This window comes from Elephantulus edwardii, unplaced genomic scaffold, assembly GCF_000299155.1.
Source record: "Elephantulus edwardii isolate Elephantulus edwardi_28Jun2011 unplaced genomic scaffold, EleEdw1.0 scaffold00302, whole genome shotgun sequence".
In the NCBI taxonomy this organism is placed as follows: Eukaryota; Metazoa; Chordata; class Mammalia; order Macroscelidea; family Macroscelididae; genus Elephantulus; species Elephantulus edwardii.
The window spans coordinates 717,436-740,194 of NW_006400052.1; the positions used below are offsets into that span (position 1 = coordinate 717,436).

A 22,759-nucleotide genomic window follows, 5' to 3' on the forward strand; every position below is an offset into this window, starting at 1 on the left:
ACCCTCCCCCAGGTCCCCTCCACCATGTAGCCCTCGCTCTAGTCTCCTGTGATGACAGAAATACCTAGTTATATATCTCTTTTAAACAGTTTTCTCAGGAGGGAAAAATTTAAGCAAATGTATAACAAATAATTTTTAACATTATAATCTTTTAAGCTTACGGCTAGAAAATAATCTTATTCCCTAAATTTGTATTTGTGGTGTTGTTGTTTAGGCACTATAGTGTAATGCAGAGCCTAGGTTTGAGTCCAGCTTTGGTGCTGATATGTGCCATCAAGTAGATTCTGACTCATGGTAGTCATTTAGGACAAAATCAACTGCCCAGTAGAATTTCTTAGCCTGAAATCTTTATGGGAGCCCACAACTGGGTCTTTTCTCCCAAAGATGAGTTCAATCTGTGATAAAATTCTCAGTAACATTTTGAGGAGGGTCCCCACCCTGCACTCATTGAACTCTGTCTCGTGATGACACTACTACACGCATCACCCAAGAATACCATTTTACTGCAGGAAACACACAAAGCCGCTGTTCGTATCAGGAGGATACTACCCATCTTTCTCCCAAGGAGCAGGTAGCAGACTCAAACATTGACCGTTAGGTTAGTAGCCTAATACTCTGCCTCCTGAGTTCCCCCATTTTGCAACAAACTCTACCAGTTAGGTATCCAGTGCTGGCTTCACTCACCTGGGAGCTGGAGAAGAGAGGAGCCCCGTGATTCAGTTTACACAGGTTTGTTTGTGCCCTTTCCCACTACCAACATCCCATGCCCTCCAGGCCCCAGGCAAAGAGCCAGTAGAGAAGCTTGGCGATGAGGTCAGGAGAGGCAAACGGAAGACATATATGCATGGCAGCGGTTAGAATTACTGTTTGACCAGGAGTATGAATTCTTCTCAGCAACATGGATAGAGACATAGGCCCAGGACTCAGGCGCTCACCAACTGTATCATGTTGGGCAAGTAACTTTGCTTCTTCCTCTAAAATCTCTCTCCCCTGAAGTGGGTACAGTCCCAAGAGTTAATGCACTTTTTGACACCAAGGGTGTGGAAAGCGTCGTGGTCAAGGACGTAGATACTGGCACCAGGCTACCTGAATTCAAGCCCCACCTTAACCAACTGGGTGACCTTGAAAAGTTACTTATTGCTTTGCGCCTCAGTTTCCAATTCAGTAATATGAGCATCATACTAGTAATGACCTCATGTGGACATTGAAAGCTTAAAGGGAAAGAAAAGCAGTCTCCTCCTCTGTGCCTTAAGGTCTCTGAAAACCCTGGAGGGTCAGCTATGGGGTGGTTCCAATTGCTGACATCATATCATGAAAAACTAATTTACTAGGCTAAGTTCATTTTTATTTAAATTGTTTTTTTTAATTATCTAACTTATTTTTAAAAATGATCTATTTAAATTTATTTCAATCTGAGGATATATTGTTTCAAGAGTTTCTTGAGTTACTTATAAGTTATCTCCTCACTGTCTCTTCACAATCCTTGTTGCTATCTAAAAACTTGTACTTGGGGGGGGGGATGGTACATGAAACATCATTCTTGATAATGTGGAAGGTTGGTGGGAAGAGGGAGACCCTCAGTGAAATGGGCTGGCCTACTGGCTTCAACAATGGGCTTAAACTGCAACTGAGAGAATGGTCCAGAACAGGAAGCCTTCCAAGCTGTCATACAGAGTCACTATGAGTCATATGCAACTGACAGCTAACAACACTGGCTGTTAACCAAAAGGCCCTGATTTGAGCCCACCAAAGGGAAAGAATGAGTATAGAGAACACCAGAGTCCCTACTTTGTACAAACAGTTAAGGTGTTTACTACTAATCAAAAGGTTGGTGGTTCTAGTGCACCCGGAGATACCTTAGTAGACAGATCTAGTGATCTGCGTCTGAAGCAGCAGCCACCAAATCCCTGTACAGGACAGTTCTCTGACACGCTGTGAGGCACTGGGAGTTGAAACTGACTCTTTACGGTATATGAAGTACAAGTAAAAGAACTATCTTCAATTCGTGTTGGAATTTTCTTTTTCTGGTTAATGGTCTCTCCCCAGCAGGGAAGGCAAGTTTCACTTCCCTCTCATCCCTTTTCAGTTTTCCCAGCCTGATGGATGGAAAGCTTGATCTCACTGTAGTTTTTGCGTTTACACTTTTTGGGGGGTGACTCGTGACCTCAGCATCCTATACTGACTCTTTGGCTACTGCAAGGAGGACTTGGGGCCTTTGTTCTGACTAGAAGGCCCAGACTCAGAGAATACAGAGTGTTCTTCTCACCTGGTAGGACTTAACCAAGCCCAGCTGAGGAGACCATAAGGAAGGGTCTTCACTGATGAAGGGGGAAGCTGAGGCTCAGAGGGGGTGGGGAACTGCCCTGAGGCCACAAAGCAATGAGGCTCAGACACTCACAATGCTGCATCGTCTCCCCAGCAGGGGGAGCTCGAGGCCACAGGGTGGGCCAGACTCCCAGATGGCACTCAGCTGGGCTTCTGAAGGGGCCACTGAGGACAGAAGGAGCCTTCTGAGAGCCCAGGCTTTGGACTGGGAGACAGGGGGTGGCAACCCCACCCTGCAGACCAATGAGACCCGGCTGGGCTGAGGGAGGTGTTGACTGAGTTTATAGGGGGATGTGGGGTTTGGCTGTCCGAGTACTCTGCCCCCTCTGCCTGAGTCCCTCTCAACCTTTCCTCCCTTCTCTTTGAGCCTCTCCGCTGTTCTGAGTGTCTGTTAACTCCCATCTGCCCCATCTCTGTCTCTTTCACTCTGTTTCTCTCTCTGTCCACGTCAGTCTCTTTGTCTGCTTCTCTCAGTCTTTGTCCAATCTCTCTTCATCCTTCTTTCTCACTGTCTGTCTTTCTATTTGTGTTCACCATTCCTGTCTCCCCTCTTCTAGGTCTTCTCTCACCCCTACTGTTCCCCTACCAGTGCCCTCCTACCCTCCATCATGACCCCACCCAGGTACTGTGGTGGACTGTCCATGCCCAGAGCCAGGCCATCTTACCTAGAGTCCTTTCCCAGGGCTTCCCAGCCAGCTAACCTTCTTGACCAAAGAACCAGATGGTATCATCCCAAGATACTTGCTCCCCTCCCTTTCCCAGCCCTCAGGGTGCTCGCCAGCTGGTCTAATTCAGCCCTTTGCTCCGGCCTGTGGTGTGTGTGTGTGTGTGTGTGTGTGTGTGTGTAGGGGGAGCTGGTATACTGCCATTTGAGGAAGACCAGCCAGAGAAAAACGGGGGCCCTTTACTACCTCCACTGCTACACCCACCCAAAGCGAGGATTTTTTCCCCCCCTAACACAACACTTCCCCCTTCTCCTCCTCTGTTGAACCTTTCTGCTTCCAGCCCCACTAATGCCTGATGGGTCCAGGTTCAGCCACACAGACTGAAGCTTGAGACCCATTCCACTGCTGTGTACTTGTGGGTCAAGGACCCCACCCATCCCACCCTTCTGAACATTACTGCCCCTAGAGAAGTATAACAGAGAGCTCGTGTCTTGTGGTCACACGGTTCTGGGTTCAAATCCTTATTGTGGAACTTTCTACTCTGGGCCAGTGACTGCTCCATTCAGCCTCAGTTCTTCCAGTGGGAGAATGGGAAGGCATTGAACAGCACAGTACATCAGACTGGAATCCAGCCAGGCTGCCTGGGGCTGGGGCTGGCTCTGCTGCTGCCCAAGGTGCACTGTGTGGTGGAGGGGCTTTTTGGAAGTGAGCATCTTTGGTTTTTGTTTTTTCCTTTCATATATTTTTTAAAGATAAAATATTATTGAGGTGGCATTTATACACTGTAAACTTCAGCAGTGCTAAGGTTAGCTTATCACTGGTGGCCTCGTGGTAAGGAGCTGCACTGCCAACCCAACATGCTTTTCCTTGGAAGGAAGATGTGGGCCATCTCCTCTCATGCAATTTACTGCCTCTGAAAACCTACTGGAGGGTCAGCTGCGAGTCAACTCAGATTCAATGGCACATAACAATGACAAAATGAAGAGTAATTATCCCCACAATCTTATTTTAGGATTTCCATCATCCTCAAAATATCCCTTGTGACTCTTCTGGAGGGACTTTGATCCAGCAATTTAGGGGCAGGAGCTGGAAACATGCAGTTGATCAAGTTCCCCTGGTGACTCTGGGACCATGGCAGCTGAGGATCCATGTCACCAAGATACTGTTAGTGGGAACCCTAAATGTAGACCCAAGGGTGCTGCTCCTTTAATAGTCTTGCCCCGCATTGATGTCTTTTTTAAACGATTGAGATCTAATTCATACAGCATATAATGTATCCTTTTAAATTCAGTCTAATTCACAAAGTTAATTCATTCTTTTAAATTTAGTTGGTTTTAGTGTATCAACAAAGGTGAATTATCATCAGTAGGCTCTAATTCCAGATTTCATCACCTAGAAGAAACCAGCACCCAGTGTCATTGGCTCCACAGCCCCTTCACCAGCTCCTGGCAACCGCTAACCTACTTTCTGTCTCTGTGGATTTGCCCACTGTGGACAGTTCCTGCAAATGGAATTGTTCACTATGCGATCTTTGTGCCAGGCTTCTTTCATTTAACACCATATTTCCAAGGGCCATCCATGCTAGAGCATCAATCCAGTCCTCATAGCTCCTCAATTTTAATGGTTTTTTTGTTTTGTTTTTTGTGTTTCTTTTAAATTTTTTAATATTATTATTTTGAGTGTGTGTACTGCCAAATCAGATCTGACTGATACAGGAGGAAATTGCCCCTCCTTCTCCAGCAGAGCATCTGGTGGATTTGAACCATGCACCTCTGGGATTGCAGTGCAGCTTCTTACCACTAGGCCACCAGAGCTCCCTAATTTTAATGTTTAAGGAGCTTTGGTGGCCTAGTGCATAATGTTTCGGCCTGCTAACTAAAAAGTCAGCAGTTCAAACCCTCCAGTCACTCCAAGAGAGAAATACAGGTGGTCTCCCCCATAAAGATTTATAGCCTCAGAAACCCAATGGAAGATTGCTATGTCTTTGAAACAGACTCAATGGAGTAAAGTTTGTTTTGGATTTATTTTTCATATTTAAAGCTAGTTTAATATTTTTAAATGTGATTTACGAATTTTTAGCTAAAAGAGATTACTAATGTTATCATGCTTGATAATGTGCTGGTGGGTGGTTGTTGTGATGTGCAATCAAGTGGACTATGACTCACAGCAACCCTTTGAACAACCTTGCCGTCTCTTGCATCATCCTCACAATTTCTGCCTTGCTCAAGCTCACTGCTCCAGTCACTGTGCCGACCCACCTGGTCTTCTCTTTCTCACACCCTCAACCTTCTGTAGCATGATGGTTTTTTCCAAGCCCTGGCTTCTCCCGACAACATGCCCACAGCAGAGATTGTGAAGGTGGCACCGGATTGGACAGGGTTTGTCTTGTTGTATGTGAGATCGCTTGACAGCATCTATCAGCAAAGCTAAAGGAGTCCTGATGGGAACTCTGTTAGATGCTGGGCTGCTAACCAAAAAGCTGGCAGTTCAAATTCACCAGTACCTCAAGAGAAGCATGAGGCCGACTTACACCCTGGAAACTGATGGAGGGTTACCATGAGTCATCACTGATTCCAAGGCAGTGGGTTTAAATTTGGTTTAATGCTCTGTTGTTGTTATGTGCCATTGAGTCAGTATCGACTCATAGCTGACCCTCCAACAGGTTGTCAGAGGCCATAAATTGCACAGGAGATTGCTCGTCTTTCTCATGCAGAGCAGCTGGATTATTTGAACCGCCTGCCTTTTGGATGGCAGAATGCCTATCATTATGACACCAGAGCTCAGAGAAGTAAAATAGCGTGGTGGTGAATTCAGTGGCCAAATTCATACACAGACCATCTACTGATGCTCAACAGGATGTGTATGCGACAAGTTCTCCTTCTTCCCCAACCTAATTGATTGTTGTGAGCACTAAGTTAACCCTTGTCACTGCTTGGCATGGAGCAAACACTCAGCTGTGCTCAGCAGTTTAGTCCTCTAAGTGACACACTTGCTCTTTAGGACTTTTAAAGAAATCCTTTGCAGCAGATTTACTCAGTGCAATACATCCTTTGAATTCTTAACTGCTGCTTCCATGGGCTTGATTGTAGACCCATGTGAAATGTATTACACTAGCATTAGGGTGGTGAGAAGTCCAAATAGTACATGCTAAAAGTAAACAGTCTTCCTTTTCACACACAGTCTCTCTTCCTAGAGCTGGAAGCACTCTTTGTGCCCACACAGGTGACATACATGCGATACTGACACTTGACTTTTTTTCACTGAACAAAATATCATGGACACCTTCTCTTGTCAACAAATACAAATATATTTTTTCTTCTTTTTTTTTCCTCTCCCCCCACCCATCTCTTCAGTGCGTTTACTTTGAAGCCAGAATCATGGCTACTAAAATATTTTTTTTCTTCTAAATTGTTGTGTGGTAGGGAGCTCTGGTGGCCTAGTGGAAAGAAGCTCCACTGCAGTCCCAGAGGTATGTGGTTCAAATTCACCAGATGCTCTGCTGGAGAAGGAGGGGCAATCTCCTCCTGTACCAGTCAGATCTGATTTGATGGTACATACACACACACAAAATTTTTTAAAAAAAAAACACTAAATTGTTGTGTGGTGTGGCTGGATAATCTTTGATTGACTCAACTTTGGACTCCTTGCAGTCATAAACATTCCAGGCACATGGGCTGAAATTTCCATAGAAAATGATCCTTAAAGTATCATTTCTGAGCCAAGAGTATATGCATTAACATAGTTGAAGAATTCTGCCAAGAATTCACTGAAAAGGCAATGAGTGCACCTGCCTCATGGCACCTGACCATCTGCCATGGCTTCACCACCACAAGTGGTACCAGCTTTTGCATCTCTGCTAATCTGATATGTGAAAGATACTGCCTTGTAGTTATTTTAATGTATGTGCTCGTTATTTTAATTTTCACTTTCCTTAATGTTGAGGGATTTTGGACATCTTTTAAAAATTATGGTCAAAACATAAATAATAAAACCTACAGCAATCACCTCAGTAACTTCTACATGTACAATTCAGTGACACGGGTGACATTCTTTGTGTTGTGTGACCACTCTTGTTGCATTTTCCAAATTATTCCACCAGCAGCAACATCAACCTAATGCCCTGAAGCCTAAACTCCCCCATCCCACTCCCTTCCATCCTTAGTAATGGCTAATAATCTTTGGTTCCTAAATATTTGCTTGTTGTTTTGTGCCATTGAGTCAGAACAGACCCATAGCTGATCCTAGTGGGTTTTCAAAGACAGTCAATCACATAGGAGAAGATCGCTCATCCTTCTCCTGTGGAGCAGCTGGTAGATTTGAACTGCATGCCTTTGGGACTGCAGAGCAGTTTCTTACCTCTAGGCCACCAGAGCTCCCTATATATTTACTTACTGTTTACATATAAATTATACGTTGTGAACACTAATTTATCATTAGTGCTCACAGTTATATGATTACATATGAATATCATACTGACTTATTTCACCTAGCATGATGTTTTCAGACATCGTGTGGCAGCCTCAAACTTGTTTCTCTTTAGAGCTGAGCAGTATCCCATTATGTACATACACCGTAATTCACCTGTCAATGGACATTGTGGTTGTGTCCACATTTTTCTGCAGTGCATATTTCCTTTCATGTCTTCTGAGCACATACCGAGGGCTGAGATTGATGAACATTTTGTAGTAAGAGTACTAGCATTTTTGTTTGTTTCAAGAGTTCATCCAGGCTCCATGACTCCATAAAGTCTGGATTCCATGAGAATTTTAAATCCTTCTCTTTTTAGTAGCCATTTGCCTTCTTTTCTATATCCTTTGTTCATGTTTGCAGAAAAGAGATTAAATTGAGTATTGCAATTATGTGACATTTTATAAATGTAGAAGAGTCTTTGCAATTATTCCATCTCATATCATATGCTCCCTTGCTAGAGATGATGTGGAGGGGATAACATCATTTAATGAGGAGATAGCATATACAGCCTTGACATTCCACACGTTACTTAGCGTTTCATGAATCCTCTGCCATTCTAATTTTTCTGCATACTTCCACAGTGATTTTGGAGACAAAAGATTCATAGTGAAGAAGTTTCTGCAATGTCTCTCATCTTCCCCTCTGCCTTTTAATGTTGCCTTTCTCATTTCTGTCTTACCTAGTTTTGACTTGTAAGTTTTGATTTTGTCCCATTTTAATGACCCAAGTGTAAGCAGAGCGGTCCTTGGAGGCGAGGATGATGAAGCTTCATCTCACACATCTTGGACATGTTGCTAAGAGAAGCTGTTTCTGAAAAGGGACATCAGGCTTGGGAAGGTGGAGGGGTCAGTGAAGGAGAGGAAGACCTTCAATGAGATAAATTGATAAAATGTCTGTGGCAAATGGGCTCAAGTGTGTTGGGGGTGATAAAGATGGTGCAGGATAGGACACAGTTCAGATCTTTTGTTCAGAGTTGCTATCTAAGAGTCTCTACTCGATGGTACCTAACAACGACAATGGAGAATATAAGGAGGTTCTGGTGGCCTAGAGGGTTAAGAGTTGTGCTCTCAACCAAAAGGCAAGAGGTTCAAACCCACCAGTTGTTCCATGGGATAAATTAGGCAATCTCCCCTTGTGCGATTTATATCTTCTGAAAATCCACTGGAGGGTCAGTCATGAGACAGCTCCAGCTCAACAGCAATGAGTTGAGTTGAGAGAATATAAAGAGTACCCCCACCTCCATGGTGAAGACAGTTCATATTCTCAGCTGCTAACTGAAAGGTTGAGGGTTGAAGTCCACTCACAGGCACCACAGAAGAAAGCCCTGGCAACTAACTCACTTCCAAAAAAGTCAGTCCCTAAAACTCTGTGGACAAAAATCCTGCTCTGACCCCTGTGCGCTGCTGTGAACAAGAGTCAGCTCAATAGCAACTGGGTAGAGGGTGTATGGACTGTAGTGCTTGACACCCCTCTTCCAGAGCTGGAAAGTCCAGGTGATGTGCAGCTTCAGGCATGACTGGATCAAATTATGTCATTGAGAATCTGCCTCTCCCTCTCTAGGGCCTGTTTTCCTTTGCGTTGGCTTTTTTTTTGTCTGAAGACTTCTTCCTTTGTGATGTCAAGATGACCTACATTGCTCCAGCCCTACACACATCCCACCAGTTTAGAACTCCTACATTTTTGTGCACATGCATCAGGTTTGGAGGAAAAAACTCATCAACAACCTGCATTATGCAGGTGACAAAACCCTGCTTGCTGAAACTGAGGAGGACCTGAAGCGCTTGCTGCAGAAAGTCAAGGACTGCAGCCTTCAATATGGACTGAAGCTCAACATCATGAAAACAAAGATTCTCACCACTGGGCCAAGTGGCAGCATCATGATAAATGGTGAAGAGACTGAGATTGTTAACAGCTTTAGTTTGTTTGGCTCCACAGTCAACACTTTTGGTTCCAGCAGCCAGGAAATCAAGAGACAAATTGCACTGGGAAAGTCCACTGTCAGGAACCTCTCTCGAGTACTGAAGAGCAACAACAATGTTGTTCTGGAGACTGAGGTGCACCTGATGCAGGCCATAGTCTTTGCAATATTTGCTATGCATCAGAAATCTGGACAATGACTAGGGATGATAGAAAAAGAATTGATGCCTTTGAGCTGTGGTACTGGAGAAGAGTATTGAATATACCATCGACAGCCAGGAGAACAAACAAGTTCATCCTAGAGAGGATGAAATCAGGCTGCTCCTTAGAGGCAAGGATTCTGAGGCTTCGTCTGACATACTTTGGGCATGTTGCAAGAAGGGACCAGTCCTTAGAGAAGGAAATCATGGTTGGAAGGGTAGAGGGACAGTGTAAGAGAGGAGGATCCTCAATGAGATTAATTGATTCAGTGACTGGGATATGAGGGTAGGTGTGTCAGAGATAATAAGGTTGGCACAGGATAGAGCAGGTTTCAGGGTTATTGTACATAGGGTCACTAAGCAACTCAATGGCACATAGCGACAACACTTTTTTTGAGCAAAAGTTGGAAAGCTTTTCATAGATAGGGCACCCGTCTCTCACCAAGCCCTATAGCCAAAATGATCTGATGTTTTCACTGGCCAGGCCTGAGCCACATGACTCAGTGGATTAAACATTGGTCTACTAACCAAAAGATCAGCAGTTTAAATTCATCAGTTGTCCTGGGGGAGAAAGATGAGGCATTTTGCCTCTACAAAGATTTTATAGCCTTGAAAACCTTAAAGGAAAGTTCTTCTGTGTTCTGTCAGGTCACAGAGTCAGAATTGACTGGATGGCAGTAGTGTTTTTTTCAAATTTATTCACTTGACCACTCCTGGAATTCAGCCCCTTAAAAAGCATGAGTTTTCACTGGCCCAATTTGAGTCACATGACTACCTCTGACCCAATCCTTGTGGCCACTGTGATTTTAGTGTTCTGATTGGCTGTCACTTGGCCATTTTTGGAACTCCGGGTTTTATCTGACCCTCAGGAATCTCAGGATTTGAGAGTGGGATTTGAGGGTGTTTCCAAAAAGAACTGGAGGTTGTTGGTCAGTATAGAAGAATGTAATAAACATTCTTATTAGTTGGGTTGCAGTCATTTACCATAATCTGTTACCACTTAATTCCATTATTGTTATTTTGTTTTCCTCTCAACTAACTTTTCCTCCATCTGTTTGGAATCACACAATAAACACATAAGTATATTATCTTGGTAAAAGATCTAACTAACCTCAGACATTTTCAGTAAAATTAATATTCGACCAGTCTCCCATTCCTATACCCCAAAGGGGCCTTCAGATGCCTTTTGGTTCACATCCTTCCCAACTCTTTTCTATATATTTACAATTATATCTATATGAATATTTTAATGCTTTGTTTTATTAGTTTATAATATATTTCAAAAATTTTTAATAATTACATTTTCAAGGCTCAGATCTCAGAAAATTTACTTCAAAAAATCCTAAGTGAAAATCTGTTTCATCTCAATGCTCTCCATTCACTCAGTTCTCACACACTCCAGTAGTTACTTCCTGTTACTAATTTTTTGTTTAGTCTAAGGGATGTTTATATGCATACCCTCTAAGACACCTCACTTACTGTCCATTTCATTACTGATATTTTACATTTGCCACAGTAGTAAAAAGTCTCCTATCCAGAAACTGTGGACATTAATGACTAGAAGTAACTGATCCTGGGTGCAAGGGAAAAGCCACGCTGACTTTGATGGTGAGGCTGTGTGTCCACCTCGCTGGGCCGTGAGTCTCAGTGGTTTAACCATTATGTAATTATGAAGTCACCTCCATTTTGTGATCTAATGTAGTCATCTTCCATTTCTGCACAATTATTTTTTACTTTGTCCTTGAATCCTAACCATATCAGTAAGAAGGAGCAGGTATCCAAATATGTGGATTCTAAATTGATTTTTTCTCTTAACCATAAATCTTGGCCAGTAGTCCATATTGGTATAAATTTGTGTAACACTGTGATTGATACAGTGATGGTAACAATGGCCTTGAGCATATCTGAGATTATGACGATGGGGCAAGATAGGCAATGTTCAGACCTGCTGTGCATAAAGTCACTACCAAGTCCACTCAAAGGCACCTAACAATAACATTTCCCTCTTAGGGAGCTCTGGTGGTATAGTCCTTTAGGGAGTTGGCTGCTAAGCCAAAGACAACTCTCAGGCAGTTTGAATCCATCATATCTGCAGAAGAAAGATGGGCAGTCTCCTCCTGTGAAATTTGGAGACTCAGTGTGTTCAGTTAGGAGTTGGTTTTGACTCAGTGTCAATGAGGTTTTAGTTTGTTTCACTCCTGGTTAGTAGTGATGCTATCTCTCCTATTATGAAGTCCACTGTGATGAACATCCTTAAATGGGTATATAGGTGCATATGTGCCAGTATTTAGGATACATTGCTTTAAGTGGAAGTTAAGCTCTGGATTTTAAAAAAAAGACACATATTTCACTTTGACCCAGCCTGCCAAATTGCCTTCCAGAAAGGATCTCCCAGCTTTTACAGCCAACAACAGTGGCTTAGTGTGTCTGACTCCCTGCATCTTTGCAAACACTAGATATTATCAATCTTTTCAATGTTTACCAGTCTGATGAAGAAAAAGCTATCTTGTGTTAATTTGCATTTTCTCCCTGATTAGTAATCAGAGCATTTTTTCATGTGGTTATTTTTGCTTCTGTGTGTTGCCTGTTCACATCTGATGCCCATCTCTCTATGGGAAAATCTTTTTTTTTCTCCTTCCTTAATGGCATTCACTCATGCATTTAACAAATCATAATTTAATTATGAGCAGATACTGTTCTAGGTAGTTAGGGATTCAAATTGTAATTTAATTGTATGCAGACACTGTTTTAAACCATTGAGAATACAATAGTGAATATGACACAGACCCTGACTTCAAGGAACTTAAGATGTGGGTGGGGAAGAAGCCAACAAAATGCATACAAATAAAAACAAGTTTGTCTGATGGTGGCAAATGCTGTGGGAAAAAAAGATGCAGAATAAATGAGCAATTATTTGACTGTTAAAGAAAGGAATTCTTTGTTTTGATATGCATCACATACATTTTCTGTTTGCCATCCACTCCATTATGAAATGTTGGTGGATATTTTATATATTTTTTTCTGAGATAAAATTTTTTCCATTTATGGTTTTTACGTTTACATGCTTAGATTGAAAAACTATCATCCAAGATTTTTTTTTCAAGAGCTTTATGGATTATTTATTACATTGAAGTTGTTAATCCATCTGGAATTGTTTTCCATGTAAAGAGATATAAAGCTACAGTTGATTCTTATGAGCCAACCATTCACTCAGTAATCCATCTTGTCCGTGGGATTTTGAAATGGCATCTATAATAATTTCCGTGCATATTTAGGGTCACTTTTTCATGTTTCTTCTATCGTGGTAGCACATCAACCATTTCTGCCACTGCAGCTTTGTATGCTATTTGGATATCTGGATAGGCTGGTCCTTTGGACAAATTGCTTAACCTCTCTGAGCCTCGGTTTCCTCATCTGTAAAACAGAGACGATAACGACAACGTTGGAGAGTCCTTCTTAGAATTAATAAATGAATGGACTATTTTAGGTCAGGGCTTAGGTAAACGTCAGCTGAAAAAGTAACAACGGAGTTGAAATCTGATTTACAAGGGCAGAAGGAACATCAAGGGCAAAGGCTCTGGGGCAGGCAGTAGCTAGTGTGCTGCAGGGTCACTGAAGGAAGAAGATGGTGCTTCAGAGGGGATGGAGCAAGGCTGTCCCGTAGGATAGAAGAGAGCCACAGGCGGGTAGGTGGGACGGTAGGACCCGCTTGACTCTGCCTCTGTCCTCACAGTCCATGGAGTCGCAAATGGAGGAGTGGTACCGCGAGGTGGGAGAGCTACAGGCGCAGACTGCAGCGCTGCCGCTCGAGCCTGCGAGCAAGGAGCTGGTGGGCGAGCGGCAGACGGCGGTCGGCGAGCGCCTGGTGCGCCTGCTCGAACCGCTACAGGAGCGCCGCCGCCTGCTGCTCGCCTCCAAGGAGCTGCACCAGGTGGCGCACGACCTGGACGACGAACTGGTAAGGCCCCTGGGGCCGGGGCGGGGCCGCTGTGGGGGCGGGGCTGGTGGGGGCGTGTCTTGTGGCACAGGAGGGGGTGCGTGGGAGGGGCCAGACCAAGAACAAGGACCAGGCAGCAGCAACAATGTAGTTGACAGATCCCTTCCCATTGAATGACTGATTCACCTTTTTATTCATTCACTGTCATGCTCTCAATTATTTCCACTTGTTAATAAGTCTGTGACGTCAGTCATTGATCATTCACCCTTTATACCTTCCTTCACTTACTTTTTCATTCACTTATTCATCCATTCATTACAATCACTTCTATCTAATATGTTCACTCATTTATTTACAATCACTCACTTTCTCACTGGCTGGATTGTCCCGAGCCCATTGCGTTCTTGCCTTCTCCCTGAAAATGGTTCGGAGTCTAGTGGGAAAAAGACTCGACTCCTGGCGGAACCAACTGGGCTGGTTAGGCATGGTGAGGGAGCAGCTGCGGAAAGCCAAACAGGCAACTCGCCCAAGCTGCAAGTCAGTCAGGGAGGGCTCTGGGAGATGTCATCTGACTGAAGGAAAAGTACAGAGCCCCCTGAGCTGAGAGGCAGGTGTGATCCTGGGCTCAGTGCAAATGTAAGAAAGCAGTTACACAGAAGAAGCTGAAGGCCAAGCAGGCTTCACATGTAGTTAGGAGGCTGGAGGTCATGTTCCCTCTGACACTCCTCCCCATTCTCTCAAGGCCTGGGTCCAGGAGCGGCTACCACTGGCCATGCAGACAGAGCGAGGCAATGGCTTGCAGGCTGTCCAACAGCACATGAAGAAGAACCAGGTGAGCATGACTAGCAAGGGGGCATGGGGCGGGCACACATTAGGATACAAGTGAGAAAACACAGCTTTAATTGCTCAAAAAGGGATTGTTATTTAGAAATAAAACAACAAATAAAAACCGAACAAAATTGTCCATGGACAGTAGTACGTAGAGCTACATCTGGGTAGACTCATGCCATTTTTTGCTAGTTCTGTCCTCAGCCCGACTCACTCACCAAGAATTTCTATTGCTCTGATTGGCCTGGCCCAAAATCTATTAAGGGAGTCAGCCTTAATTTAACAACTGTGCCTGAGATGTGGGCCTAGGGCTTCTCCAAAAGAAAAGAATTCTGTGACTAGAAATAAGGGAAGTAGGTAAGGGGCAAGAAAACAAAACAAAACAAACCACAAAAACCCCAAACTAACAAAACCTCAAAATTCCCATAAGAGAGGATACAGACAATCATGGAGGGATCCAAAGTCTAGAGGTGACACTCTGGCCCCAATAAAGCCAACTGCATCCCTGAAATCTCTGTGAGTCTGCTCACTCCTCAGGGCCTCTGAACAAGGACAAGCTTACATTAAAGATGTTGCAGGTTCAATTATGGACCACTGCCATACAGCAGATATCATGGTAAAATGAGCCACACATTCATTTAGGTCTCCAGCACATATAGTTATGTTTACATTGTGACATTGATTAAGTGTGATGAAGCCCTCATGGCATGGTTTGTAATGTGTCTGGCTGCTAACCAAAAAGTCAGTGGTTCAAATACACCAGTGGCTCTTAGGGAGCAAGAGGGTCAGTCTCTTCAGGTAAAAAGTTCCAGCTTTGAAAATCCAGCGGAGGATTGTGATGACTCGAAACAACTCAATGGCAGCGGGCTTGGCTTTTATTAAGTGTGCAAATAACACAATTTGACATATTGCAGCTATTAAAAAAATACGTGAAACAAAGACACAAAATGAGCATGTGCTGCTAGAAAAACAATGCCAATAGACTTTCTCCATGCAGACTTGCCACAAATCTTCAGTTTGTAAGAATGAAAGAATTTTACAAACTCTCAATTTGGTTTTTGGTGTTTTTTTTAAAGGCTCATCTACAAAGCACAATAAAATGAAGCACAATAATCCGAGATGTGCTTGTTGAAAAGTGGTGTCCTGGAGTAGTGGTTCTCAAAAAGCTTATGTGACAGTGTTGAGAACAGAACTGGCCCATCATTTTTCACAGTTAAAGATGTTTTAAAGAGGGGAATTTTGCTGTGTATGTAGTAAGAGTGCTGGACACCCAAGAGCTGTTAAATATAATAGCAGCTACTATGAGAGGGAGCTCAGGTGACCTAATGGGTAAGGAGTTGTGCTGCCCACCCAAAAACAGTCAGTTCTAGTCCACCAACTTGGGAGAAAGACAGGCAATCTCTTCCCGTGTACTTTGTTGTTGTTATGTGCCATCAAGTCATCTGTGACTCATAGAGACCCCTATATACAATAGCACTGAAGCCTGCCCTGTCCTGAACCAGTCTCACAGACTCTGATACACATACTCCCCTTGCCCTAGTTACTGTATCAATCCATCTCATCTGAGGTCTTCCTCTCCTGCACTCTCTCTCCACCCTTCCGAGCATGTTATCCTTCTCCAAGGATAGGTGCCTCCTGGCCACGTGCCCAAAGTATGTGAGATGGAGCTTCAAAATCCTAGCTTCCAAGAAGACAGACCTATTTGTTTTCTTGGTGGTCAATGGTATGCTCAAGACTCCTCTCCAGCACCCCAACTCAAAGGCATCAGTTCTTCTTCTGTCATCCTTAGTTATTATCCAGCTCTCTGATGAATAGCAAGTAATTGTGAAGACCATGGACTGGATCAGGTGCACCTTAGTCTCTAGACTGACATCATTGCTTCTCAGTACTCTGACAAAAGTCCCTGACAACAGATTTACCTAATGCAATTCCCCTTTTGATTACCTGACTGATGGTGTCAAAAGTGCTGTTTATGGAGCTAAGCAAACTGTAATTATTAACAATCTCAATCTTTTCTACATCCATCATGCGATTTATAGCTTCTGAAAATCCTCTGGAGGGTCAGCCATGAGTCTATTCCAACTGGAAGGCACATAACCACTATTGATAGATAAGATCTGATGATGCAATGATTAAGCACTTGTCTGCTAACCATTCAACCCCAGAAACTACTAATCTTTAGGATAAAAGACCTGGAGGTCTGTTGCCTGGAGATTGCTGTGGGACAGTTCCACTCTGTCCTGTAGGGTCACTATGAGTTGAAGTCAGCTCAGCAGCACACAACAGCAGCAGTATCGTCGGAGCACTTACTGTGTACCAGCACGCTTCTGAGTGCAGGGCATGATTTATCTCACACACGCCCTGTTGGGAGCTCTGGTGGCCTAGTGGCAAGAAGCTGCACCACAATCCCAAAGGCAGTCTCCTCCTGTGTGATTAACTGCCTCCGAAAGCGCACTGGAAGGTCAGCTTAGGGTTGGCTCCAGCTCTTCAGTACAGAACAACAAACCCCCAGCTAGGTATCTGACTGGCTAGCTTCTCAACTTCTCTGTGCCTCTTTTTTCTCATTGATATCAGAATACTACTGATGGTTATCTGGCTCCTGATTGGGGATGTGTGATGTGTACTGAGACATTGGATAAAAGCATACCTGGAAACTAGCTGGCACTAGATAGGCCTGGCCCTGTGCCTCAGGAAGCATGGTTACATAAAGTATTCACCAAATTACAGAGCTGGTTGAGAGAATCTCTGGAATCATAAACCAAGTCAATTCTGATTCATTGCAACCATCCTCTTGGGTTTCTGGGCCTTAAAGGGAACAGCTAGCTACCCTATCTGGAAGTGGCAGGTGGATTTCAACTACCAGTTGGCAGCTCACAGTGTATAGCTCTAGAAGTAGTCCAAATCTTGAGGTGTGTTAAAGAGGCATCTCACAGTTCATCTAGAAGTTGGTGGAGCAGGTTACTGTATTTAAACAATGTTCCAGCTGAAAGGGAGTCAGAGAGCTGGGATATTTTAATTCTATCCCTCCAGATCCTCCCATGTAGACATTGTAACTAATAGGCCACACAAAATTTGCCAAGCCTCTTTGTCTAGAGCAGTCTTAGGAGCCAGCGTTCTCAGTTCAGTTCCTGTCACCCTTTACTACATCCCTTGTTCTCTGGAGACCTCACTTGTCCCCTTGCAACACGTGGATGCAAGTGAGTCACAACAAAAAGTGCCATTGTGCGGGGCACAGGGTAGACCATCTGTGTGTAGTTGTTAACCTCTGTGGGCCATACTCAGAGGCAGGAGGGGCTTTGGCGGGCCTCTGAGCCACCCTCCACCCTACCAGGGCCTGCGGCGGGAGATCCAGGCCCACGGGCCGCGCCTGGAGGAGGTGCTGGAGCGAGCGGGAGCGCTGGCGTCGCTTCGCAGCCCGGAGGCGGAGGCCGTACGCAGTGGCCTGGAGCAGCTGCGGGGCGCCTGGGCAGGCCTGCGGGAGGCGGCGGAGCGGCGGCAGCAAGCCCTGGACGCCGCCTTCCAGGTGGAGCAGTACTACTTCGACATGGCAGAGGTGGAGGCGTGGCTGGGCGAGCAGGAATTGCTCATGATGAGTGAGGACAAGGGCAAGGTGCGCCCAGGCTGGGAGTTGCGGGGCTTGGGGGCACCGAATCCCGGGGCTGCCACCTCATCGCGGGGCGCCGTGTGCCTCCTCAGGATGAACAGAGCACCCTGCAGCTGCTCAAGAAGCACCTGCAGCTGGAGCAAGGTGTGGAGAACTACGAAGAAAGTATCGCACAGCTGTCACGCCAGTGCAGGGCGCTGCTGGAGATGGGACACCCGGACAGGTGGGCGGGGCCTGAGGCAAGATAGGAGGGGCGGGGCCTAGGGAAGAGTAGAGCAGGTGCTGAAATGTTATTAAATACCAGGGCAGGGTCTGAACCAGACAGTGGACTGGAGATGGGACCTCGTGGCTGCTGCCATGCTAGGGCCCTCAGATTTTGACAAGTGGGCTGGATCAGACTTGGAGAACACTGCCTAAAGTTACTTGAAAGGAGAGAGCAGGAGCCCTGAGAGGTGGGCTACCTACACTGCAGGGGTGGGGACAATATCTAGGACTGAGGAGGGTTTAAAGGGCCTCTTTCTCTGGGAGGACAGAGAAGTCTAGACTGCCCTGGATGTGTACGGGAACACCACTATATGTGGTCGGTGTCTGGATGCTCTGGGAGGCTTGGACCAGGAGCAGAATTTGAGAGGTGCACACAGAATAGATCTAGGCTGGAACCATGCCCTGGGCCTAGGGCACAGAGGAGGGCCAGGTTGGAGGGAAGGCATGAACCTCATGCAGGTCACTCAAGGGGTGGGGTGTGAGAGTGGGGATGGCGATAGGATATGGCCTGGAGGAGGAAGATGAAGTCTGTGAGGGACTGAGCTTATCTAACTAGGGGAGCTAAGCTTTCCCTGGGCATCAGACCTTGGTGATCTGAGCCTTGGAAAGCCAAATTCTTTTGGAAGGCTCTGTGGCCAGAGGCCCAAAGGAAAATGGCTCTGTTCAGGGGTGATCAAGGGATGTGACCCCCACATTGGAACATGTCCAGAGGTCTCAGAAACTCTATCCTTGTCTCCCCCTGCCCCACTCTTCCCCCTCAGCGAGCAGATCAGCCGGAGGCAATCCCAGGTGGACCGCCTGTATGTGGCACTCAAGGAGCTGGGAGAGGAGCGCAGGGTCAGCCTGGAGCAGCAGTACTGGCTATACCAGCTGAGCCGCCAGGTGGACGAGCTGGAGCACTGGATCGCTGAGAAGGAGGTGGTGGCTGGCTCACCTGAGCTCGGCCAGGACTTCGAGCACGTTACGGTGAGCGTCCTTAGTCACAGCAATGCCAGCAGCCACTGTATATGGTACTAAGGCCCTCTGGGCCTCAGTCTCCCCATCCATAATATGGGGATAATAATAGCACCTACCTCCTTGGCTCTTTTGTGAGACAAGTGAACTAATATACTCTATAGGACAAGGATGTGACAGTCTACTTCTGTAAAGAATATAGTTTGGGAAATCCTGCAGCAGTTCAACCCTGTCCCATAAGGTCATTATTCATTGGAATCAACATAATGGCAGTAGGCTGGGCTGGGGGGTAATGTAAAGTGCTTGAGAAATCCCTGGGTGAAGTACTTGTCAGTAGGTGTTGTTTTTAGATGCTGTAGAGATAGTTCCAAGTCAGAGGGACACTGTATACAGAATGGAACACCACCCAATCCCACGCCATCCTCACAAATCTGCTATGCGTGAGCCAGCCTATTTTACCCACTGTGGCAGCCAACTCCTTTGAGGGTCCCTCTGCTTTACCAAGCATGATGTCCTCAGAAACTGCATCATCCCTGTCATTGCTAATGGTGCATAGTGTACAGGGAGTTTCACTGCTAGCCCAAAGGCACCATGCCTCTCTGGGATCTCCAGTCCACAGTGGCTCTGCAGGGAAAGATGGGAAATTTCCTCTCTTGTGATTTACACCTCAAAAAACCTACTCTGTGGGGAGCTCTGGTGGCCTAGTGGCAAGGACCTGCAACTACAATCCCAGAGGTGCACGGTTCGAATCCACCATATGCTCTGCCGGGGAAGGAGGGACAATTTCCTCCTGTACCAGTCAGATCTGATTTGACGGTACACTCATGCAAAAATAATAAAAGTAATTTAAAAAACAACCAAAAAAAACAACCTACTCTGTGTTGATTCCAACTCAATGGCAAGGATATTGACTTTTGATCTTGCTCATTGCTACAATTAACTACTGTGTTAGATGTTATTTTTATTGTGATTATTGTTAGCATTACTCTTAGACACCACATGGTGGTGGGTTGAAGGGACTGGTATATGTGTCACCTTATCCCCTGTGCCTAATGGCAGGTGCTGCAGGAGAAATTCTCAGAGTTTGCCAGTGAGACAGGCACCGCAGGGCGGGAACGGCTGGCAGCCGTGAACCAGATGGTGGACGAGCTGATTGAATGTGGTCACACGGCAGCGGCCACCATGGCTGAGTGGAAGGATGGGCTGAATGAAGCCTGGGCAGAGCTGTTGGAGCTCATGGGCACGCGGGCCCAGCTGCTGGCTGCCTCGAGGGAGCTGCATAAGTTCTTCAGCGACGCCCGAGAGCTTCAGGGACAGATAGAGGAGAAGCGGAGGCGACTTCCCCGCCTGACTGCCCCACCGGAGCCCAGACCCAGTGCCAGCTCCATGCAGCGGACCCTGCGCGCCTTCGAACATGACCTTCAGCTGCTTGTGTCCCAGGTGGGCAGGTGGCAGGGCCCAGAACAGGTGGCATCAGTATGTAAGCATTGAAGTAGGTGAGAATTAGGTAATAGGATCAATTTTTACAAACCATGAAACATGAGTACCATGTGATGAGCTGATCAAAAATAATTAAACTGTCTGGTGCAAATATATTAGGCACTAGGGTGGAGTAGCTTAAAGAGTAGGTCTGATATACACAGGGTTTGGAAGAAGTTCATTCTGGTTTGACCTCTGCTAAGAATTTGCTTAGACATATTGAATCAGAATCTACATTTTTATCAGTGAGTTTCAGATGGTTCTTCTTAAAAGCTCCTCGAGGAGTTTATGGGTTGTAGTGGCCTCACGAGGTAAGAAATTGCAACCTGCTCGAGGATGAGCTATGGGTCGGTTCCAACCCGACGGTGCACAACAACAGGAGTTTACCGATTCTTACAGCTCTTATTACACAGAGGAATTACTTGAGGAACTGGATCAAAATTTTATGAAAGATAATCAGTTTGCAACCAGATGAAGGCAGACTTGGAAAGAAGTAAGGTAGCAGACAAAATAGAAACAGAAATTTGCAGGACTCAGGCAGCAGACTGAAAGGTACCTGGTAATAGATGTGAGAGAAATCCAAGAAAAATGAGGCAAAAGAAAACAAACAAAAACTTAAAAGAAAAATGAGATAGCAGACAGGGCAGGTAGCTGGTAGTGGGCCTTTCTAAAAGCCAATTGAAAGGATTTGGTAAAAGAAGTCGGACGCGGAAGAATTAAAGAATAAGGCAGCTTGAAGGCAGGGGTGTGGGGTTCCAGGAGCCAGGGCTTCTCGAATCTTCTGGTTCAGGTTCCGTCCAGCAGGTGGGCAAGGGGTGGGTGGAGCCCAGGCCCGCGGAGGGCGGGCGCCGACCCTGCGACCCTGCGTCGCCCTTCAGGTGCGGCAGCTGCAGGAGGGCGCTGCGCAGCTGCGGACCGTGTACGCAGGCGAGCACGCCGAGGCCATCGCCAGCCGGGAGCAGGAGGTGCTGCAGGGCTGGAAGGAGCTGCTGGCAGCCTGCGAGGACGCCCGCCTGCACGTCAGCTCCACAGCCGATGCCCTGCGCTTCCACAGCCAGGCCCGCGATCTGCTCTCCTGGATGGACGGCATCGCCAGCCAGATCGGGGCCGCTGACAAGCCCAGGTGCCCCTCACGCCACCACGAGCTTCCCACTTACCCCTGGTGGCCTCCCCCCGCCCATCAGCAGCCCCTTTGCTAGAGGAAATCACAACAGCCAGTCCCTCTAGGCCACCTCTGTGGGCAGTCATGTCGTTGGCCGGTCTGTATGGCAATAAGTTCTCTGGGCCGCAGAGCCCCAGCTCCATGCCAGGCATTGCCTGAATCTCTTTGCTTGTAGACTCCTTAATTGGGGCACTGGAGATCAGAGCAGGGCACAGCCTCTCAAGTCCTGAATGGCACAGTGGTTAGAGTTCTCAACTGTGAACTGTCAGGGGTTGGGATCCATCAGCTGCCATGTGGTAGAAAAATGTAGCACGTTGATTCCACTACAGCCTTGGGAATATTATGGGCAGTTCTGTGCTGTCCTGTAGGGTCACTTTTGAGTCAGAATTGACACAGAGTAGTGGATTTGTCTCCCTCACAAATCAAGGTGAGGGAAGGCGGGGGCTATATTAGGGGTCATGTAGGACCTGCTGTCCTATGATGAGGACCAAGGTCCTTCTGTCACAACCCTGGGAATTGATCAAGAGTCTCTCTGTGTCTAGCCACAGATTGATTAAAAGAGAGAGAGAAGAGAGAGCAGGAAGGATCACATAGAAAGTTCTAGAACCTGAACATTGCCTCCTATTCTGTCTCACAGCTGGCCCTAACTGGTGGATAAAGGTGACTGAGAGATGTAGTCTGATGATTTGTCTGCCCACTAAGGGGGCACCTCCTGGACACAGAACATCACTGTGTCACCCCAGGGCCTTGAACTTCCATTTCTTTACATTGAAAATATGTAATATGCATACTGAATGCCTCCTGGGTGGCCTTGCCCTCATGCAGCTTATCTTCTGAAGGTGATGCAAATATAGGAACACACAATAAGTTGCTATATAATTCCAGACATGAATACATACACTGGTGGTGTTATCCGTAGCTGTACTGCTAATCCACCTGTGACTCCACGTGACA

The 22,759-nt window shown here is 46.0% G+C and overlaps 1 protein-coding gene across 1 annotated transcript in view; it reads left to right on the forward strand.

Moving 5' to 3' along the window:
• SPTBN4 (spectrin, beta, non-erythrocytic 4) overlaps positions 1–22,759 on the forward strand; it is a 132,468-nt gene that overhangs the window by 99,460 nt on the left and 10,249 nt on the right. Inside the window, exons 21-27 of the mRNA XM_006900898.1 lie at positions 13,311–13,535; positions 14,257–14,346; positions 17,674–17,952; positions 18,039–18,169; positions 18,972–19,176; positions 20,224–20,604; positions 21,522–21,766. Of these exons, the coding sequence (XP_006900960.1) occupies positions 13,311–13,535; positions 14,257–14,346; positions 17,674–17,952; positions 18,039–18,169; positions 18,972–19,176; positions 20,224–20,604; positions 21,522–21,766 (1,556 nt within the window). The remainder of the gene's footprint in view (positions 1–13,310; positions 13,536–14,256; positions 14,347–17,673; positions 17,953–18,038; positions 18,170–18,971; positions 19,177–20,223; positions 20,605–21,521; positions 21,767–22,759) is intronic.